The sequence below is a fragment of the Piliocolobus tephrosceles genome, chromosome 8 (assembly GCF_002776525.5).
Source record: "Piliocolobus tephrosceles isolate RC106 chromosome 8, ASM277652v3, whole genome shotgun sequence".
NCBI classification, from domain to species: Eukaryota; Metazoa; Chordata; class Mammalia; order Primates; family Cercopithecidae; genus Piliocolobus; species Piliocolobus tephrosceles.
The window spans coordinates 140,587,092-140,605,790 of NC_045441.1; the positions used below are offsets into that span (position 1 = coordinate 140,587,092).

The 18,699-nt window shown below is 36.5% G+C and overlaps 1 protein-coding gene across 7 annotated transcripts in view; it reads right to left on the bottom strand.

Moving 5' to 3' along the window:
- KMT2C (lysine methyltransferase 2C) overlaps positions 1–18,699 on the bottom strand; it is a 230,332-nt gene that overhangs the window by 61,801 nt on the left and 149,832 nt on the right. For 6 of the 7 annotated variants that reach the window (XM_026447023.1, XM_026447019.1, XM_026447024.1 and 3 more), the window contains exons 23-27: positions 16,785–16,913; positions 14,622–14,741; positions 13,414–13,544; positions 3,537–3,717; positions 283–387 (exon numbers count right to left, since the gene is read on the bottom strand). In XM_026447023.1, the coding sequence (XP_026302808.1) occupies positions 283–387; positions 3,537–3,717; positions 13,414–13,544; positions 14,622–14,741; positions 16,785–16,913 (666 nt within the window). The remainder of the gene's footprint in view (positions 1–282; positions 388–3,536; positions 3,718–13,413; positions 13,545–14,621; positions 14,742–16,784; positions 16,914–18,699) is intronic. The other variant, XM_026447020.1, reaches the window with a different exon arrangement.

Consider the following 18,699-nt stretch of genomic DNA (forward strand, 5'->3'; position numbering starts at 1 on the left):
AGGGAAAATGCAAACAAAAGAAGAAACAAGATACAGCAAGACTTTAAGGCAACGTGCCTTAAATGTGATGCAATTAGAAAGACAACAGAAATTAACTTGCTATATCCCCTCCTAAAGCAGGAAAGCTGAGGTAGATCAAGTAAAATGCTGAGTTCTTTAACAAAGCCAAAAACAAAAACAAAGTTACTGGGAAACACACAAAAGGCTAAACTTGTTCCACACATCATACACCTCTCACTCACACCAGAAACCAGAGAAAGGGCAAACAGCATTCATATATACCTGAATGATCAACTGATTTTGCTAGATCATCTGAAATTATTCCAAGAATGTCATCATCTGTGTTTAAAACTTCAGAAATATCAGCTAATGGGTCATCAGCAGGACCTAAATATAGTAAATATGTTTTTTAAAATTTCAGTATTTTCCCAGATATTAAGCCATTTGCTAAAAAGCTAGAGTAGAGCAGATACTGAGGCAAGTGCTAGAATAAAACCCTGAGACTCTTAATTTTACAGTAAAAATTTTTCATAGCAAAGGAAGTAACGTTTTGAATTACAAAAATTTACTAAAAATTCAGACAAAATTTCAAGACCTGTAGGCAATAAAAGTGAAATAGAATAAGAAACAAAGCAACTTGCTTTGCTGTAAGAAACAAAGCAAAAAAAAATTTGCTTAAGAAATTGGTATGTCTAAAAGTGACATTGAGAAATTAAAACACAGTAGGAAAAGTTAAAATACGAAAGACAAATCTATCACTCTTTAGAAATTCCATATGGAGCACAAGCCAGGTACCATCTAGTTAGTACTTCCAGCTTTGCTGTTCATATTGATTACTCACTCACTCATTTATTTAAAAAAGTATTTCACTACCCACAGAACTGTGTCTATGGATCACATATGAGGCATTGCCCAGTGAGCAATGACTGAAACAAAGTGCACGCCCTCAGAGGGCTTACTTTCTTGGAGGGAGTTAGTAAATAAATGACATCGCTGTAAGTGCTATTTAAAGAAAAAAACAAGGAAAAAGGATTAAAAATAAGCTGTGGGGATGTTCCATTAGACAGAGTGGTCTGTGAAGACCTTTAGATGACTGAGCATAAAACTAAATGAGGGAGTAAGCTATATGCACAAAGATGGAGATAACCCTCCAAACTAAGGCAAAGCAGACATAAAGCCCCTGGGGCAAGCTGGGTTTGCCAACGAGAGGCCAGAGCGGTAACAGAAAAACTGTGGTAGGGATAAAAAAGAGGCAGCTAGGGCAAGATTGTGTAAGATCTTAGAGATCATGGGGAAGACTGGGTTTTATTCTGAAGTGTAATGAGAAGGTGTTGAGAGGCTGAAAGATAGGAGATGACTAATATTTTAAAGGGAACATACTGGCTGCTCTATGTAGAGCAGACGTGGGGTGGGAATTGGGGAGGGCTGGCAAGATCAGAAAAGGGCACTTGTGCAGTCTGAGAGGTGAGGTGATGTCAGCACTAGGGTTCTAAGGAAAGCTGAGACAAGTGGTTGGCTTTGGGATGTATTTTGAAGGCAGAGACAAACATGTGGATGAATAAAAGGGAAAGAAAAGTCAAGGAGGATTCTAAGGGTTTGGGGCTTAACCAAGAAACTGAGAAACTGAAATTTTTAACCCATCTCAAGTTTATTTTTATTTAAAAGGGGGAGGAGGGCATAAATGTAATATTCCAGGTCAAATATTTCTGTCAAACAGTCGTGGTTCCATTATCTAGTTTCCAAAACGTAATTTGTACATAATATATCACATTAAGTTTTGTGTGCCCAAATATCCAGGAACTTTTTAGAGAAAATTATTTCAATAACGCATTTTCTAGATTAACACTGTGGTTGAAAGAAAAAAATTCTGGGTAATTTTTTTAGGGGTCATATAGCAGTTTTTTGTTTTAAAGTAATGGAATTCTACTATACAAATTACAACTAATTTTTTAAAGACTGTTTTACAAGTTTGCTTCTATTTAAAGGATTTTATATCTGAATAAATCATTAAAATTGATATAATAGGCTATAATGAGTGATATGTTTAAAAAAAGCCTTTAGTCATTAATTTTCCATTATAAAGTGAAAAAAGTGGTTCAACTGCAAAGAACAATTAATCTAGGTTTTCAAATGGGTATATTTTTCTGTCCTCCAAGTTTTGGCCTTATTGTAAAACTGTTCTCTCTTCAGTAGTTTTGTGGAAAAAATAATCAAATAAAAAAAAACTTATATCAATATCTTTCCTATATGTTCTCTGTCCAATTTCAATCCTTCTCCTTTTAAAACTCAACTGCAAAGAGCTCCTATTTAAGTCTTCAAGTGGCTAGTTACGATAGTTACAAGATATACTTTATCATAAAATATCCTTTGAAGGACCCACAGGTCTTTCATTATACATTATTTTATAAGAGCAGGTCAATACTTAAAACGACAGAATTAAAGTAGGAGTTAAAAAATATCTAAGACTGAACAAACAAGAAGCATGACCTCACTACAAACAGTGAGGCAGACTGGACATGCACATGTGTCCAACAGAGGGTAAGATTGCTTCCAACTATTTCAAAAAGTCAAAATCAAAAATGTCAGTATTTCAATTCAGGATAATGCCAAGTTAATGAAGCATTCACTACTCAACAACAAAAGTCATTTTTCAGTGGAAGATTGCTTTAAAATTGTTTTTCAAAATGAGTTTATAAAATTAACTGAGTAACAAATGCAATCAATGGTAAAAAAGGAAGCTTACCAGAAGAACAATGATTTACAATTGACAGTACCATAAAAATCCAAGAAGTGCGAGAAACACTGATCACAACACTTACCTACCCAATGAGTTAAACTCCTAGAGCCTTGCTGACATTGCTGTAACTCTGTAAATATATCAAGTTCTCATACCTTTCTGATTGTTAATAGTTCCTATAGGCACTGCATTTAGGATAATGATTCTCAACCAGGGGGCGATTTTGCCCACCAAAAGATATTTGGCAATATCTGAAGATATTTTTGATCATCATGAGGCCAAAGATGCTGTTAAACATCCTTCGATACACTAGAAAGCCTCCCTCCCACAACAAACAATTATTGGCTCAATCTGTCAGTAGTAAGAAACCATGACCTAGGTCAACAGACTTCACTGTACTAAAACAGTATGCCAGCAAGGTCCTAACTACCCCCACATCCATTTTGGATTCTGTTTTGAATTTCAGCTGTATGATTAACAAAAATCTATCTTAGATTTTTAGTAAAAAAAGTCACTGTTGGCCAAATTATAACCCCTCACATTGCCCTCAGCAAAGTGTAAACCAAATGTTTTCTTTCACAACTCTTGATGTTGGTACTAGCTACACAGGTAAATTAATTTGCTACATCTTATACACCTGTACACTTAAAATAGTTTCATTTACTAAATGTAAGTTATACTTCAATACAGTTGATTTTTAAAAGGCATATGAGGCCAAACACATTTCAAAAAGATTTAAATGAAAGGAAGACTTATGTCATATGATATAAAGAAAGTATCCGTGAATAATTCTACATACCGTGAGTTCCAGATTTTGTTGGAGCCGAGGATGAACTAAGTAGTGGATCCAAGGAAGGATCCAAGAAACCTGCGTTCATGTTTGTTTTATATGAAAGCTGAGCTGCATCTTCTGATAGATTATCTAAACTTATCTTGCTTTGTCTACTTGTATCTAGAAGATCTTTTCCAAAGAAAGCTTCCTAGATGAAGAGAAGCACATATAGAAATGGTTAGTTAGAAAATTCTAAAAGGACAATAGATTATTCTGTCATGGTTTTTGACAAGGAAGCAGAAATAACAGAAAAGGTTTACATTTAACAATACAGAAACTGAATGCAGAAGTATAAAAACACCATAGAAATATGCTGTCAATTATTTTACACTCCTTATTTTAAAAATAAGACATTTTTGGTAGTTTTACTAGAGAAAAAATTATGGAAATAAAACCACACAATTATGCCAAAGATTTCCAGAAACTGAAGAATAGCTTCATGAATATTATTAATTTTTAGAGATTACTTGCAGAGGGCAGCATAAGACTTTGATCTACAGCTTTAATATTTACTTCAGGTAGATTTGTAATCTATTGATACATATAATCACACTTACACTATAAGACTACTTACACTATCAATCTGAAAGAGGGTTTTATAGTCAGTTTAGCCATACTATGTATGCAATATTTACAGCTACTAAAGGCTTGTGGTTTTCTATTTATTTACACATATTAACATTTTTCCATTTCAAAATACTTTCAAGCTGGGTTCCTTGCAACTCCAAGATCTCTCCAAAATTTCTCAAAAATCAATACCAAAGACAAAAGGGAAGCACAGGTCCACCCCTTTACCCTGCTTCAACCCAGGAGTTCTGCTTTAGTCTATTTCCTATGATGTGGTCTGTCCGGAAAAAGGATCCTTCATACAGGACAATTTTGCAATAGTTATCAACATTTAACACACTCTTGCCAAACATGCACAAAAAAGTTCACTGTAGCATACTTTGTAATGTCAAGAAGTAAAAATGGCCTTAATGTCTATCAATAGGCATATATAACTATCCAACTTATAGACACTCATATTACAAAATACAATAATTTTTAAAAAGTATATAGCTCTATGTTATCAAAGAAAAGCCCTAAAATACATTACTAAAAGAAAGCAAGTTGAATTATACATACAGTAAATTATAAAATACAGGTCGGGCGCAGTAGCTTACGTCTATAATCCCAGCATTTTGGGAGGCTGAGGTGAGTGGATCACTTAGGCCTAGGAGTTAGAGACCAGCCTGGGCAACATGGCAAAACTCTGGCTCTACACAAAACACAAAAATTAGCCAGGTATGTGCCAACACGCCATAATCACAGCTACCTGGAAGGCTGAGGCACGAGAATCACTTGAACCCAGAAGGCAGAGGTTGCAGCGAGCTGAGATCACACGACTGCATTCCAGCCTGAGTGACAGAGTGAGACTTGTCTCAAAAAAAAAAAATTATAAAATTCAAATCAAGACTATTATAAGTTTGAAAAAATAAATTATAAAAAAGTTTCTGAAGGATAAATGCCAAATTATTAACAATACTACCTTATGAGAAAAGAGACTGGGAGTATGTAAAGTCTGGTGGAGGTAATGATATATCTGATTTGAAATTTTCACATTTTAAATGAAAAAATTGTCTCACTTTGAAAAATCTAAAAATTCACAAAACTAGAGCAGCAGGTAGAAGAGGATTCATTTCTTATAATAAGCAATGCTTTTATCATTAGAAAAAAGGTTGAAGAGCAGAAAGCATTTTAGAAGTTTAGAAAATCATTTAATGCCTTCAGTATAAATTTGAGAAATCTTGGATCATGATCAGCAAGAATTTTGTCTAATGACTCATGACTTTACTGGTGTTTATCAAAAACTGCATCACCCTTATGAATTTAGTGGGGTTTCCATTCCCTGTAGATAACATAAAGAGGTGGCTCCATGCACATGGTCTCTAAATGTCCAAGAAAACAGTACCATTAAAAAGACTTCCCTCATATCACACATATACACACATACATACATACACACACACACACATGCTGAAAGTTACTGATGTGCAACAGGGGAATCAAGACAGCCCAGGAGACTAAGATCACAGCAATAATTGGGAAATTAGACCTAATAATTTTAAAGACTCTTTGCCAAAGTATTAAATGGCCAGTTTTCATACTTGCATAAACACCTAAAGAAAGTTTCTTAAATTTATATTATACTTTACACAAGGTTCAACGGGAGGAAAGGCAGGTTGCCATCACAAAATTCCTAGAAAGGACTATTAAGAAGGAAGGTAAAAGGAATCCCAAGAGAAAACAACAACAAACATGGGAAAAAAAATGGGGGATGCGCCCAAGATGGCCGAATAGGAACAGCTCCAGCCTCCAGCTCCCAGCATGAGCGACACAGAAGACAGCTGATTTCTGCATTTTCAACTGAGGTACCAGGTTTATCTCACTGGGGCGAGTTGGACAGTTGGTGCTGGTCAAAGCGTGCAGCCCGACCACCAAGCGCTGAAGCAGGGTGAGGCATCACCTCACCTGGGAAGCGCAAGGAGGAAGGGAATTCCTTTTCCAAGCCAAAGGAAATGGAGACAAACAACATCTGGAAAATTGGGTAACTCCCACCCTAATACTGCGCTTTACCAAGGGTCTTAGCAAATGGCACACCAGGAGATTATATCCCACACCTGGCCCAGAGGGTCCCACACCCACGGAGCCTCCCTCATTGCTAGCACAGCAGTCTCAGATCTAACTGCAAGGTGGCAGTGAGACTGGGGGAGGGGCGCCCTCCACTGCTGAGGCTTAAGTCGGTAAACAAAGCTCCCTGGAAGCTTGAATTGGGTGGAGCCCATCACAGCTCAAGGAGGCCTGCCTGCCTCTGTAGACTCCACCTCTGGGGACAGGGTGGAGTCTAAACAAAAAGCAGCAGAAAGCTCCGCAGAGATGAATGTCCCTGTCTGACAGCTTTGAAGAGAGCAGTGGATCTCCCAGCATGGAGGCTGAGATCTGAGAATGGACAGAATGCCTGCTCAAGTGGGTTCCTGACCTCTGAGTAGCCTAACTGGGAGACATCCCCCACTAGGTGCAGACTGACACCTCACACCTCACACGGCTGGGTACACCCCTGAGACGAAGCTTCCAGAGCAAGAATCAGACAGCAACACTTGCTGTTCAGCCTATCTTCTGCAGCCTCCGCTGCCGATACCCAGGAAAACAGGGTCTGGAGTGGACTTCAAGCAAACTCCAACAGACCTACAGCTGAGGGTCCTGACTGTTAGAAGGAAAACTAACAAACAGAAAGGACACCCACACCAAAACCCCATCAGTATGTCACCATGATCAAAGACCAAAGGCAGATAAAACTACAAAGACGGGGATAAAGCAGTGCTGAAAAGCTGGAAAATCAAAAACTCAGAGCGTTATCTCCCCCTCCAAAGGAATACAGCTCATCGCCAGCAACGGAACAAAGCTGGACGGAGAATGACTTTGACGAGTTGAGAGAAGAAGGCTTCAGTCGATCAAATTTCTCAGAGCTATACGAAGAACTATGTAACCAGCACAAAGAAACTAACAACCTTGAAAAAAGATCTGATGAATGGCTAACTAGAATAATCAATGTAGAGAAGTCCTTAAAAGAACTGATAGAGATGAAAACCATAACACAAGAACTACGTGACAAATGCACAAGTTTCAGTAACCAACTCGAAGAACTGGAAGAAAGAGTATCAGTGATTGAAGATCAAATGAATGAAATGAAGTGAGGGGAAGTGTAGAGAAAAAAGAGTAAGAAGAAATGAACAAAGCCTCCAAGAAATATGGGATTATGTGAAAAGACCAAATCTACATCTGATTGGGGTGCCTGAAAGTGAATGGGGAAAATGGAACCAAATTGGAAAACACTCTGCAGGATATCATCCAGGAGAACTTCCCCAACCAAGTAAGGCAGGCCAACATTCAAATTCAGGAAATACAGAGAACGCCACAAAGATACTCCTCGAGAAGAGCAACTCCAAGACATGTAATTGTCAGATTCACCAAAGTTGAAATGAGGGAAAAAATCTTAAGGGCAGCCAGAGAGAAAGGTCGGGTTACCCACAAAGGGAAGCCCATCAGACTAACAGCAGATCTCTCAGCAGAAACTCTACAAGCCAGAAGAAGTGGGGGCCAATATTCAACATTCTTAAAGAAAAGAATTTTCAACCCAGAATTTCATATCCAGCCAAACTAAGTTTCATAAGTGAAGGAGAAATAAAATCCTTTACAGACAAGCAAATACTTAGAGATTTTGTCACCACCAGGCCTGCCCTACAAGAGATCCTGAAGGAAACACTAAACATGGAAAGGAACAACAGGTACCAGCCATTGCAAAAACATGTCAAAATGTAAAGTCCATCGATGCTAGGAAGAAACTGCATCAACTAACGAGCAAAATAACCAGCTAATATCATAATGACAGGATCAAGTTCACACATAACAATATTAACCCTAAATGTAAATGGACTAAATGGTGCAATTAAAGACACAGACTGGCAAATTGGATAAAGAGTCAAGACCCATCAGTTTGCTGTATTCAGGAGACCCATCTCACATGCAGAGACACACATAGGCTCAAAATAAAGGGATGGAAGAAGATCTACCAAGCAAATGGAAAACAAAAAAAAGCAGGGGTTGCAATCCTAGTCTCTGATAAAACAGACTTTAAACCATCAAAGATCAAAAGAGACAAAGAAGGCCATTACATAATGGTAAAGGGATCAATTCAACAGGAAGAGCAAACTATCCTAAATATATATGCACCCAATACAGGAGATCCCAGATTCATAAAGTAAGTCCTTAGAGACATACAAAGAGACTTAGACTCCCATACAATAATAATGGGAGACTTTAACACCCCACTGTCAACATTAGACAGATCAACGAGACAGAAAGTCAACAAAGATATCCAGGAATTGAACTCAACTCTGCAATAAGTGGACCTAATAGACATCTACAGAACTCTCCACCCCAAATCAACAGAGTATACATTCTTCTCAGCACCACATCACACTTATTCCAAAATTGACCACACAGTTGGAAGTAAAGCACTCCTCAGCAAATGTAAAAGAACAGAAATCGTAACAAACTGTCTCTCAGATGACAGTGCAATCAAATGAGAACTCAGGACTAAGAAATTCAATCAAAACCGCTCAACTACATGGAAACTGAACAACCTGCTCCTGAATGACTACTGGGTACATAATGAAATGAAGGCAGAAATAAAGACATTCTTTGAAACCAATGAGAACAAATATACAACATACCAGAATCTCTGGGACACATTTAAAGCAGTGTGTAGAGGGAAATTTATAGCACTAAATGCCCACAAGAGAAAGCAGGAAAGATCTAAAATGGACACCCTAACATCACAATTAAAAGAACTAGAGAAGCAAGAGCAAACACATTCAAAAGCTAGCAGAAGGCAAGAAATAACTAAGATCAGAGAAGAACTGAAGGAGATAGAGACACAAAAAACACTCCAAAAAATCCATGAATCCAGGAACTGGGTTTTTGAAAAGATCAACAAAACTGATAGACCACTAGCAAGACTAATAAAGAAGAAAAGAGAGAAGAATCAAATAGACGCAATAAAAAATGATAAAGGGCATATCACCACTGACCTCACAGAAATACAAACTACCATCAGAGAATACTATAAACACCTCTATGCAAATAAACTAGAAAACCCAGAAGAAATGGATAATTTCCTGGACACTTACACTCTCCCAAGACTAAACCAGGAAGAAAATGAATCCCTGAATAGACCAATAGCAGGCTCTGAAATTGAGGCAATAATTAATAGCCTACCAACCAAAAAAAGTCCAGGACCAGACAGATTCACAGCTGAATTCTACCAGAGGTACAAGGAGGAGTTGGCACCAATCTTTCTGAAACTATTCCAATCAATAGAAAAAGAGGGAATCCTCCCTAACTCATTTTATGAGGCCAACATCATCCTGATACCAAAGCCTGGCAGAGATACAACAAAAAAAGAGAACTTTAGACCAATATCCCTGATGAACATCAATGCAAAAATCCTCAACAATATACTGGCAAACCAAATCCAGCAGCACATCAAAAAGCTTATACACCATGATCAAGTGGGCTTCATCCCTGGGATGCAAGGCTGGTTCAACATATGCAAATCAATAAACGTAATCCAGCATATAAACAGAACCAAAGACAAAAACCACATGATTATCTCAATAGATGCAGAAAAGGCCTTCGACAAAATTCAACAGCCCTTCATGCTAAAAACTCTCAATAAATTCGGTAGTGATGGAACGTATCTCAAAATAGTAAGAGCTATTTATGACAAACCCACAGCCAACATCATACTGAACGGCCAAAAACTGGAAGCATTCCCTTTGAAAACTGGCACAAGACAGGAATGCCCTCTCTCACCACTCCTATTCAACATAGTGTTGGAAGTTCTGGCTAGGGCAATCAGGCAAGGGAAAGAAATAAACAGTATTCAGTTAGGAAAAGAAGTCAAATTGTCCCTGTTTGCAGATGGCATGATTGTATATTCAGAAAACCCCATTGTCTCAGCCCAAAATCTCCTTAAGCTCATAAGCAACTTCAGCAAAGTCTCAGGATACAAAATCAATGTGCAAAAATCACAAGCATTCTTATACACCACTAACAGACAAACAAGAGAGCCAAATCATGAATGAACTCCCATTCATAATAGCTTCAAAGAGAATAAAATACCTAGGAATCCAACTTACAAGGGATGTAAAGGACCTCTTCAAGGAGAACTACAAACCACTGCTCAGTGAAATAAAAGGGGACACAAACAAATGGAAGACCATAACATGCTCATGGATAGGAAGAATCAATATTGTGAAAATGGCCATACTGCCCAAGGTAATTTATAGATTCAATGCCATCCCCATTAAGCTACCAATGACTTTCTTCACAGATTTGGAAAAAACTGCTTTAAAATTCATATGGAACCAAAAAAGACCCCACATTGCCAAGACAATCCTAAGCCAAAAGAACAAAGCTGGAGGTATCACGCTACCTGACTTCAAACTATACTACAAGGCTACAGTAACCAAAACAGCATGGTACTGGTACCAAAACAGAGACATAGACCAACGGAACAGAACAGAGTCCTCAGAAATAATACCACATATCTACAGCCATCTGATCTTTGACAAACCTGACACAAATAAGAAATGGGAAAAGGATTCCCTATTTAATAAATGGTGCTGGGAAAATTGGCTAGCCATAAGTAGAAAGCTGAAACTGGATCCTTTCCTTACTCCTTATATGAAAATTAATTCAAGACAGATTAGAGACTTAAATGTTAGACCTAAAACCACAAAAACCCTAGAAGAAAACCTAGGTAATACCATCAGGACACAGGTATGGGCAAGGACTTCATGTCTAAAACACGAAAAGCAATGGCAACAAAAGCCAAAATTGACAAATGGGATCTAATTAAACTAAAGAGCTTCTGCACAGCAAAAGAAACTACCATCAGAGTGAACAGGCAACCTACAGAATGGGAGAAAATTTTTGCAATCTACTCATCTGACAAAGGGCTAATATCCAGAACCTATAAAGAACTCAATCAAATTTACAATAAAAAAACAACCCCATCAAAAAGTGGGCTAAGGATATGAACAGACACTTCTCAAAAGAAGACATTCATACAGCCAACAGACACATGAAAAAATGCTCATCATCACTCGCCATCAGAGAAATGCAAATCAAAACCACAATGAGATAACATCTCACACCAGTTAGAATGGCAATCATTAAAAAATCAGGAAACAACAGGTGTTGGAGAGGATGTGGAGAAACAGGAACACTTTTACACTGTTGGTGGGACTGTAAACTAGTTCAACCATTGTGGAAAACAGTGTGGCGATTCCTCAAGGATCTAGAACTAGAAATACCATTTGACCCAGCCATCCCATTACTGGGTATATACCCAAAGGATTAGAAGTCATGCTGCTATAAAGACACATACACACGTATGTTTATTGCGGCACTATTCACAATAGCAAAGACTTGGAATCAACCCAAATGTCCATCAGTGACAGACTGGATTAAGAAAATGTGGCACATATACACCATGGAATACTATGCAGCCATAAAAAAGGATGAGTTCGTGTCCTTTGTAGGGACATGGATGCAGCTGGAAACCATCATTCTCAGCAAACTATCGCAAGAACAGAAAACCAAATACCGCATGTTCTCACTCATAGGTGGGAAATGAACAATGAGATCACTTGGACACAGGAAGGGGAACATCACACACCAGGTCCTGTTGTGGGGAGGGGGGAGGGGGGATGGGGGAGGGATAGCATTAGGAGATATACCTAACATAAATGATGAGTTGATGGATGCAGCACACCAACATGGCACATGTATACATATGTAACAAACTTGCACGTTTTGCACATGTACCCTAGAACTTAAAGTATAATAAACATAAATAAACAAATGTAAGAAAATAAAAAAATTTTTTTTTAAATGAGGCACAATGTTGTTCAATTAAAAAAAAAAAAAAAGATGAAAAATAAAAAAAAGATCAACCAAACTATAAATGGATTTTTTTCCTGACCAATTAAATGATTGTTTAAAAAAAACAAAGGTACAAACCTAGGATATAAGAGATTGAGGGGAAAAATATCTATAAAAGGATATACAAAAGGTAAGGCACTGGTTAGACACTTTACATACATACTCTTACTGAACCTCTGAGTATTTCTGAGAGGCACCATTATGTCACAAATGAGGAAACTGAGACAGAGATGTTAAATAGAACAAAATCACACAGCTAACTGGTAGTGGAATGGTATTTAAACCCTCCGACTTTCTAGGCTAAACTCTAACATGAACATTGCCATTAAGATGTTAGTAGCTACTGAAAAAGAAAATTGAGGAAGCTGTATGTTAGTTGAAAGGCAATGTATTTTTAAACCAATTAAACTAGTAATAGCTAACTGGAAAATTAATATAAAAAATAAATACAACTCAGGCAATGAAGGGTTATCTATGTAAGCCATAGTTTCTTAGGAGGAACAGATCAGATGAATAGTTTTCTACACTGAAATTAGGATGGACTCTCAATGATAATCTGTTCCAGTTCAATTTTATCACATGAAGAAATAGAGGCCAGGAAGGATGAATAACATGCTTAGGAATTTACAATTAGTTAGATGCAGAGCCAGATGTTTAATCTCAGTACCATTTCTAATACTGAGCTATTTCCATCGTATTGCATGGCCTTAAACTCTGACTTAATGTTTACAAGATGAACTAGAAAAAAACTTTTTTGTAGTCTACATCTATCAAACATACTTTCTTCATACTGAAAGATATTTTTCTGATGTGTATTTTGGAAAACAAAAAGAATACTGCTTAAATCTTTGGTTCACCCAGCCTCTAAAAGTGGTTAACGATTATTAAAGCTATAACTTTGACTGAAAAACCTATCTTCAATCAATGAATATAATTACTGTAACTTGTATTGGCAAAGGAAATTTCAACAGAACTTGGGTGTGGGGTATACATAGCTATAAATGGCTTGAAGATTGAGTTTTTCCTACCCCAAAGTCTCCTTGTTACATCTTATAGAATACTTAGAAGTGAACAACTGGGATTAAAAAAGCAATTTATGACAAGTATCAAAGCACCCAAAAAAGTAAATTTAATTTTTACAGACCCCTGGAAGTTAAAATGGCATTTATGATGACTAAATGAAAACAAAACAAGTAAAACATTAACAAAAACAACAAACCTATGTTTTAAAACTCAATACATTCTATTTCCTCAATTAACAAACCATGTAAAATAATGTAAAGCAAAATATTACTTGTAAATAGGCAGGGAAAGTTTCTTCAAGCTTATTTTTCCTTTTTCGGTATCTCTTCTTTATTTTTTCAGTACTTTCAGTAACAGAAACAGATTCATCAACTAAAGTATCTGGTAACTGCTCACTCCAGCCTGAAACAACAGTCACATTTATAAATCTGTGGTATTTAAAATTTCTAGACAAACCCACTGAAGGTAATTTTATACCTTACCAATGTACACACAGTTTCATATAAACAAGCTTTTTCAACAAAAAATTCAAATCAAGTTTATTACTTTTAAGTGCCAAAAAATTTTCATTTCATGCCTATTTAGTATTAGCATGTTTCCCATTTTCTTAATAACAGATTTCTTTACAAAGCAAAAGCTTATTTATTTGAACACATTTTGTTAAAGAGTAAAAAGATAATAATAATAAATACCCAAAGCTCATGACTATGAGGAAATGGCAACTTACAAACTATTAAGGGAAGTTCAGTGGGTACAACTTTTTTGTAGGGTGGATTGAGAATACTCAACAAAAACCTTAAAGAAAAAGTGTGTCCTTTAATACAGCAATTCCAAGCTCAGAAATTTATTATAAATTAATTATTTGTAGGACATACACATTGTGAAAACATGACTATGAATATGCCAACAAATAAGCAATGAACACTCATTCTTGAAATCAGAAATTGAAATAAATTTGGGGACTCTGAAACTAGCAAAGAAACAAGAACACAGCTTAAATTTGACAAATAAACAATCAAATGATATTCTCAGATGCTTCATGATGGCAGGGCAAACGGCACATCCCTTCTGAAAATCAGTATGAGCACTCTACCACCAGACTACATAAGTGAACTCACTCTTCTGAAAACTAAAAACAGACAAACATTTTTTACAACCATCTTTTTAAATGCACCCACCAGTAACCTAGCCAGAACATAAGGAATCCATGAAAAACAAAAATTAAGGTAAATAAGGAACCACAGAAGTAAGCAAAAAAGTAAAAGCTCTCCGAAATTTGCTGAAATCCAATGACCTCCAACTCTATCCTTTCATCAATCCTTTCATCAATAAAAGGTAGTAAGGCTTTTATTGAGTAACGGTAAGAGGCAATAAGGCTCTTATTGACTGTAACATTTTAGGAAGCTCTTTCCAACAGAAGTATCAAGACCAAGGGGTTACATTAAAAAAAAGAATTTTTTTTTTAAGTCAGTACTATACCATCATCTCTGCAAGGTAACTGCTCAGAAATAGAGCCTGAGGAATCTTTTCTGATCACCGATCTTTTGGTTTTCCCTTGCCCAGTTCGACTTCTTTGCCGCACCATAAATCCACCAATACCTATCCAAAAAAGAAATTGGGTAAACTGATAAATAATTTCTCCCTACATTTTCACATACATAGGATAAAATTGCTTTATCTTGAATAGTAAGGCATTTTCCGAAATTAAATCTGTGCTAATCTAAATCAATAATCTGATTTTTAGGTAAAATAGAAGTTAAAAATAAGCAAAAAAAAAAAAAAAGGAAAAAGGCAAAGCCACTGTTATCACTTATCAAACAGAATATAAAAAGACCTGTGTGCACTTCCTCTTCTAAACAGTATCGGTGTAAATATCAAACACTAAATTATGCTGGTTTATCTATTTGACAAATATTAGTACCTCATACATCAAATTACGGTCATGCACTGCATGATGATGTTGGTCAACAAAGGCCTGCATGTTAAGACAGTGGTCCCATAAGATTATAATGGAGCTGAAAAATTCCCACCACATAGAGACATCACTGTAGTTATAACACTGTAGCATAATTACTTTATTTTTTTAAATGAATTTAGGGTACCATGCAGCCTAAGTGTGTAGTAAGCTGTACCATCTAGGTTTGTGGAAGTGCACTCTATGATGTTCACACAAGGATGAAAACGCCTAATGATGTATTTCTCTGAACCTAAGTGATGGATGACTGTATTTGTATATTAACCGGCTAGATGACAGAAACATTCTTTGACTGATATGATTTCAGGGGGATGGTGTCCAGTATTCCAAAGTATGAGGGTATTTATACATGGGATACATAGAGCCCTGAGGTTAAGAGCATGGAATCTGGAGTCAGACTATGTAATTCTACTTACTCACTAAATACTTCTCATTGCCTCAGTCCTTTCACTGGTTAAAAATGGGAGTAAGGCAAAGCAGCTTCTCATATATATGTTAAATGGACAAATAACATAAGTGAATTGCTTAGAATAGAGGTCTGGTACACAGTCAACACTATAAGCTTTTGTGAAATGAAATCGCCGTCGAGCAATATACTCCGTGACCTAATGGGCCCCTCAATTAGAGGGTTGACTTCCATATGAGGCAGAGGAAAAGAAAAAAAACAGTAAATACAAGTTCCTGGAAGAAATCTGCAATGTCTAAAATTTAAAATGCACTTATAAGTCTCATGATTAGGAAGAAATGAAATCATTTTCATAAAATGATTTAGATGCAACTAATCTTAGGTCCTTATTATAGATGTGACCTATTTAAAAGACGTTATCGTTCAAGGTCTCACAGAATACAAATAAAGTAAGAAAGTTCTACCCTACACAGCAAAAGGGATTTAGATCACTCTTACCAATAAAATGTAAGCAATCAGAAGCATAAAGATCGTACCAATCCAATTTAAAACCTCATTGGTAAACAGACATTAATAAACTGCCTAAGGAAAGCCTACTCAATACCTGTGAAAAGCGGGAAAAAAATTTTTTTAAATAAATATATAAAAGCCTACAACTTCTGTATTGTGACAATTTCAATAATTTTTTCCAATAAGGCAAATAAAATCGACAAGCAAGACCACTTTTCTCTCCACTCCTGAGGCAGATAAGAAATAAGAGTGTTTAATCCATCAGAGTTTTAACTGGACTATAAATTCTAGGGGGCATAATACCTCGCTTGTTCCCTGTCACGCTGTATACTTACTGGCACTCCTGCATAAACACTGACATCAGTTTTCTCAAAAAAAGATACTAGAAAGTGAATACTGAAAATTAAAAGCATTACAGAAGTACACATCCAGAGGAACTATCTAAATGGCCTTCAAAGTCCAAATATGAACAAAAGCCAATCTAGTAAAGCATTTAATAAAATGGTTAACATTTGAGATAAGGTATTCAATAATGATTCATTGTGAAGTATTCACATATTCAAAATAAAAAGAACTCTTGAGCTAAAAAGTCGTATTCAAATAGTTTAGTTCTTTAATTTATATGCACGTATTTTTGTTTAGACAGTTCTTAAACCTGAATAGTTCATTTTAATTGAAGTCTTCAGTATTGTATTTTTCTTAAATTAACCAAGTATTGATGATATTGAAATGTCTACCTCAGACACTATACCTGGTCTGTATGGTTTCCTTTTTCTCTTTTTGACACCATCTGTTCCTTCTACTCCCTTAGTTTCATCATCCACAGCTTCCCGCTCAGGACTAGATTCTGATTTTCCATCACAATCCATAAGTTCTCCTTCTGGAAAAAAGTAAATGTTTACACAAAATTGGAAAAACCTATCAAATACATAAGCCCTACATAATGGGGAATACAAAGCAGGGTTGTTGCTGAGCCATTTTAATTGCACATCCCTGTTGGTGGGGAAAGTATGAAAGCAGACAGAAGCCCCAAATGATTGCAGAAATTGTGCTGCTTAGTGCAGTGTTCCCATGAAATAAAACATAATAATCAGCGAAGGGGAACACAGAACTCAGAAAGAGTTCTGTTAAGTGCAATCCATTTGCACTTAACAAATTCACTTCTTTAATTGTGTCTTCAGGTCCAGGTCTCTAGACCAGAACTCTCTTCTGAGCTTCAACCAGAGCTATAATTGAATACTACCGAGTTACTGAAAACTGTATATCCAAAATGAACTGCTAATTTAAAATAAACTTTCTCCTTTTTCCCATTTTACCTATCATCATTAAAAGGCATGGAAATGTAACCTGGAGAAGACAAAGGCCTGGAAGACCACCGTAGTCATTCCTAATCTCTTTCCTCCCACAACCAAGACTCCTCAATACCTCTGAAATGCATTTTATCACTCTCTATCACCATCTTAGTCCAACCTCAGATGACTCATTATTAATACAACATGCTGCTATCTAGTTCCCCACCTCAAAGCTTACCTCTCTCCAATCAGTTCTTTAAATTACTGCATAAATGACCTTTCTATTATAGGTATCAATTTTCTGCTTAAAATCCTTTCATGTCTTCCCAATGCCCTCAAAATAAACGTCAAATTGCAAGGCCCATTACAACAGCCTTTTGTAAACTTTCCAGCTTCACCTCACTCCCACCAGTGAACTATATTCAGTTCTTTGAATGTATCAAGCTCTTTCTTCCACTATCTTCCCCAATTTCTGCCTTCTACCTAATTTATCTTTCAGGATTTATTCTAAACTTCACTGTATTGAAGAATTCCTGATATTTAGATAAGGTTATGTCAAACAGTATACACGCTCCTATGTATGAATCTCATGCTTCATTTTAATTGGTTCTTTAAAATCTGTGTCCCTACTGGACTATATTCTCCATGAGAACAGGTACACAGATTTTCTTAGTAACAGATGTATTGTAAGCAGGATACCTAATACATGTTCAACAAATACTTCACTGAATGCGGTAAATGGAATACTTAGAGAATGCTATTTTAGAGAATGCTATTTTAACACTATGTAATCAAACTTTTCCAAGTTATATATGCTTTACATTGTATTACACGAAAAAGACATGTTTATCAAATACATTTTAAAATCAAGTTGTTAACTCCTTCAATATTCTCAGTATTAGAGATAACATATTTCTGTAATGGCATGAACACAGTATGCGTCTTTTGTTTTTTATTGTATTTGGTCTATATTTGAAGCCAATTCCATAACAATCTGATAATGGCTATGAACTTATGACTAAGCCATGAAAAGAAAAGTTTATAGGCCAGGCAGGGTGGCTCATGCCCATAATCCCAGCACTTTGGGAGGACAAGGCAGGTGGATCACTTGAGGTCAGGAGTTCCAGACCAGCCTGACCAACATGGTGAGTCTCTACCAAAAATACAAAATTATCCGGGCGCTGTGGTACACGCCTGTAATCCCAGCTACTCAGGAGACTGAGGCAGGAGAATTGCTTGAACCCGGGAGGTGGAGGTTTCAGTGAGCTGAGATTATGCCATTGCACTCCAGCCTGAGCAACAAGAGCAAAATTCCGTTTCAGAAAGAAGGAAAGAACGAAAGAACGAACGAACGAAAAGAAAAGAAGAAAGAAA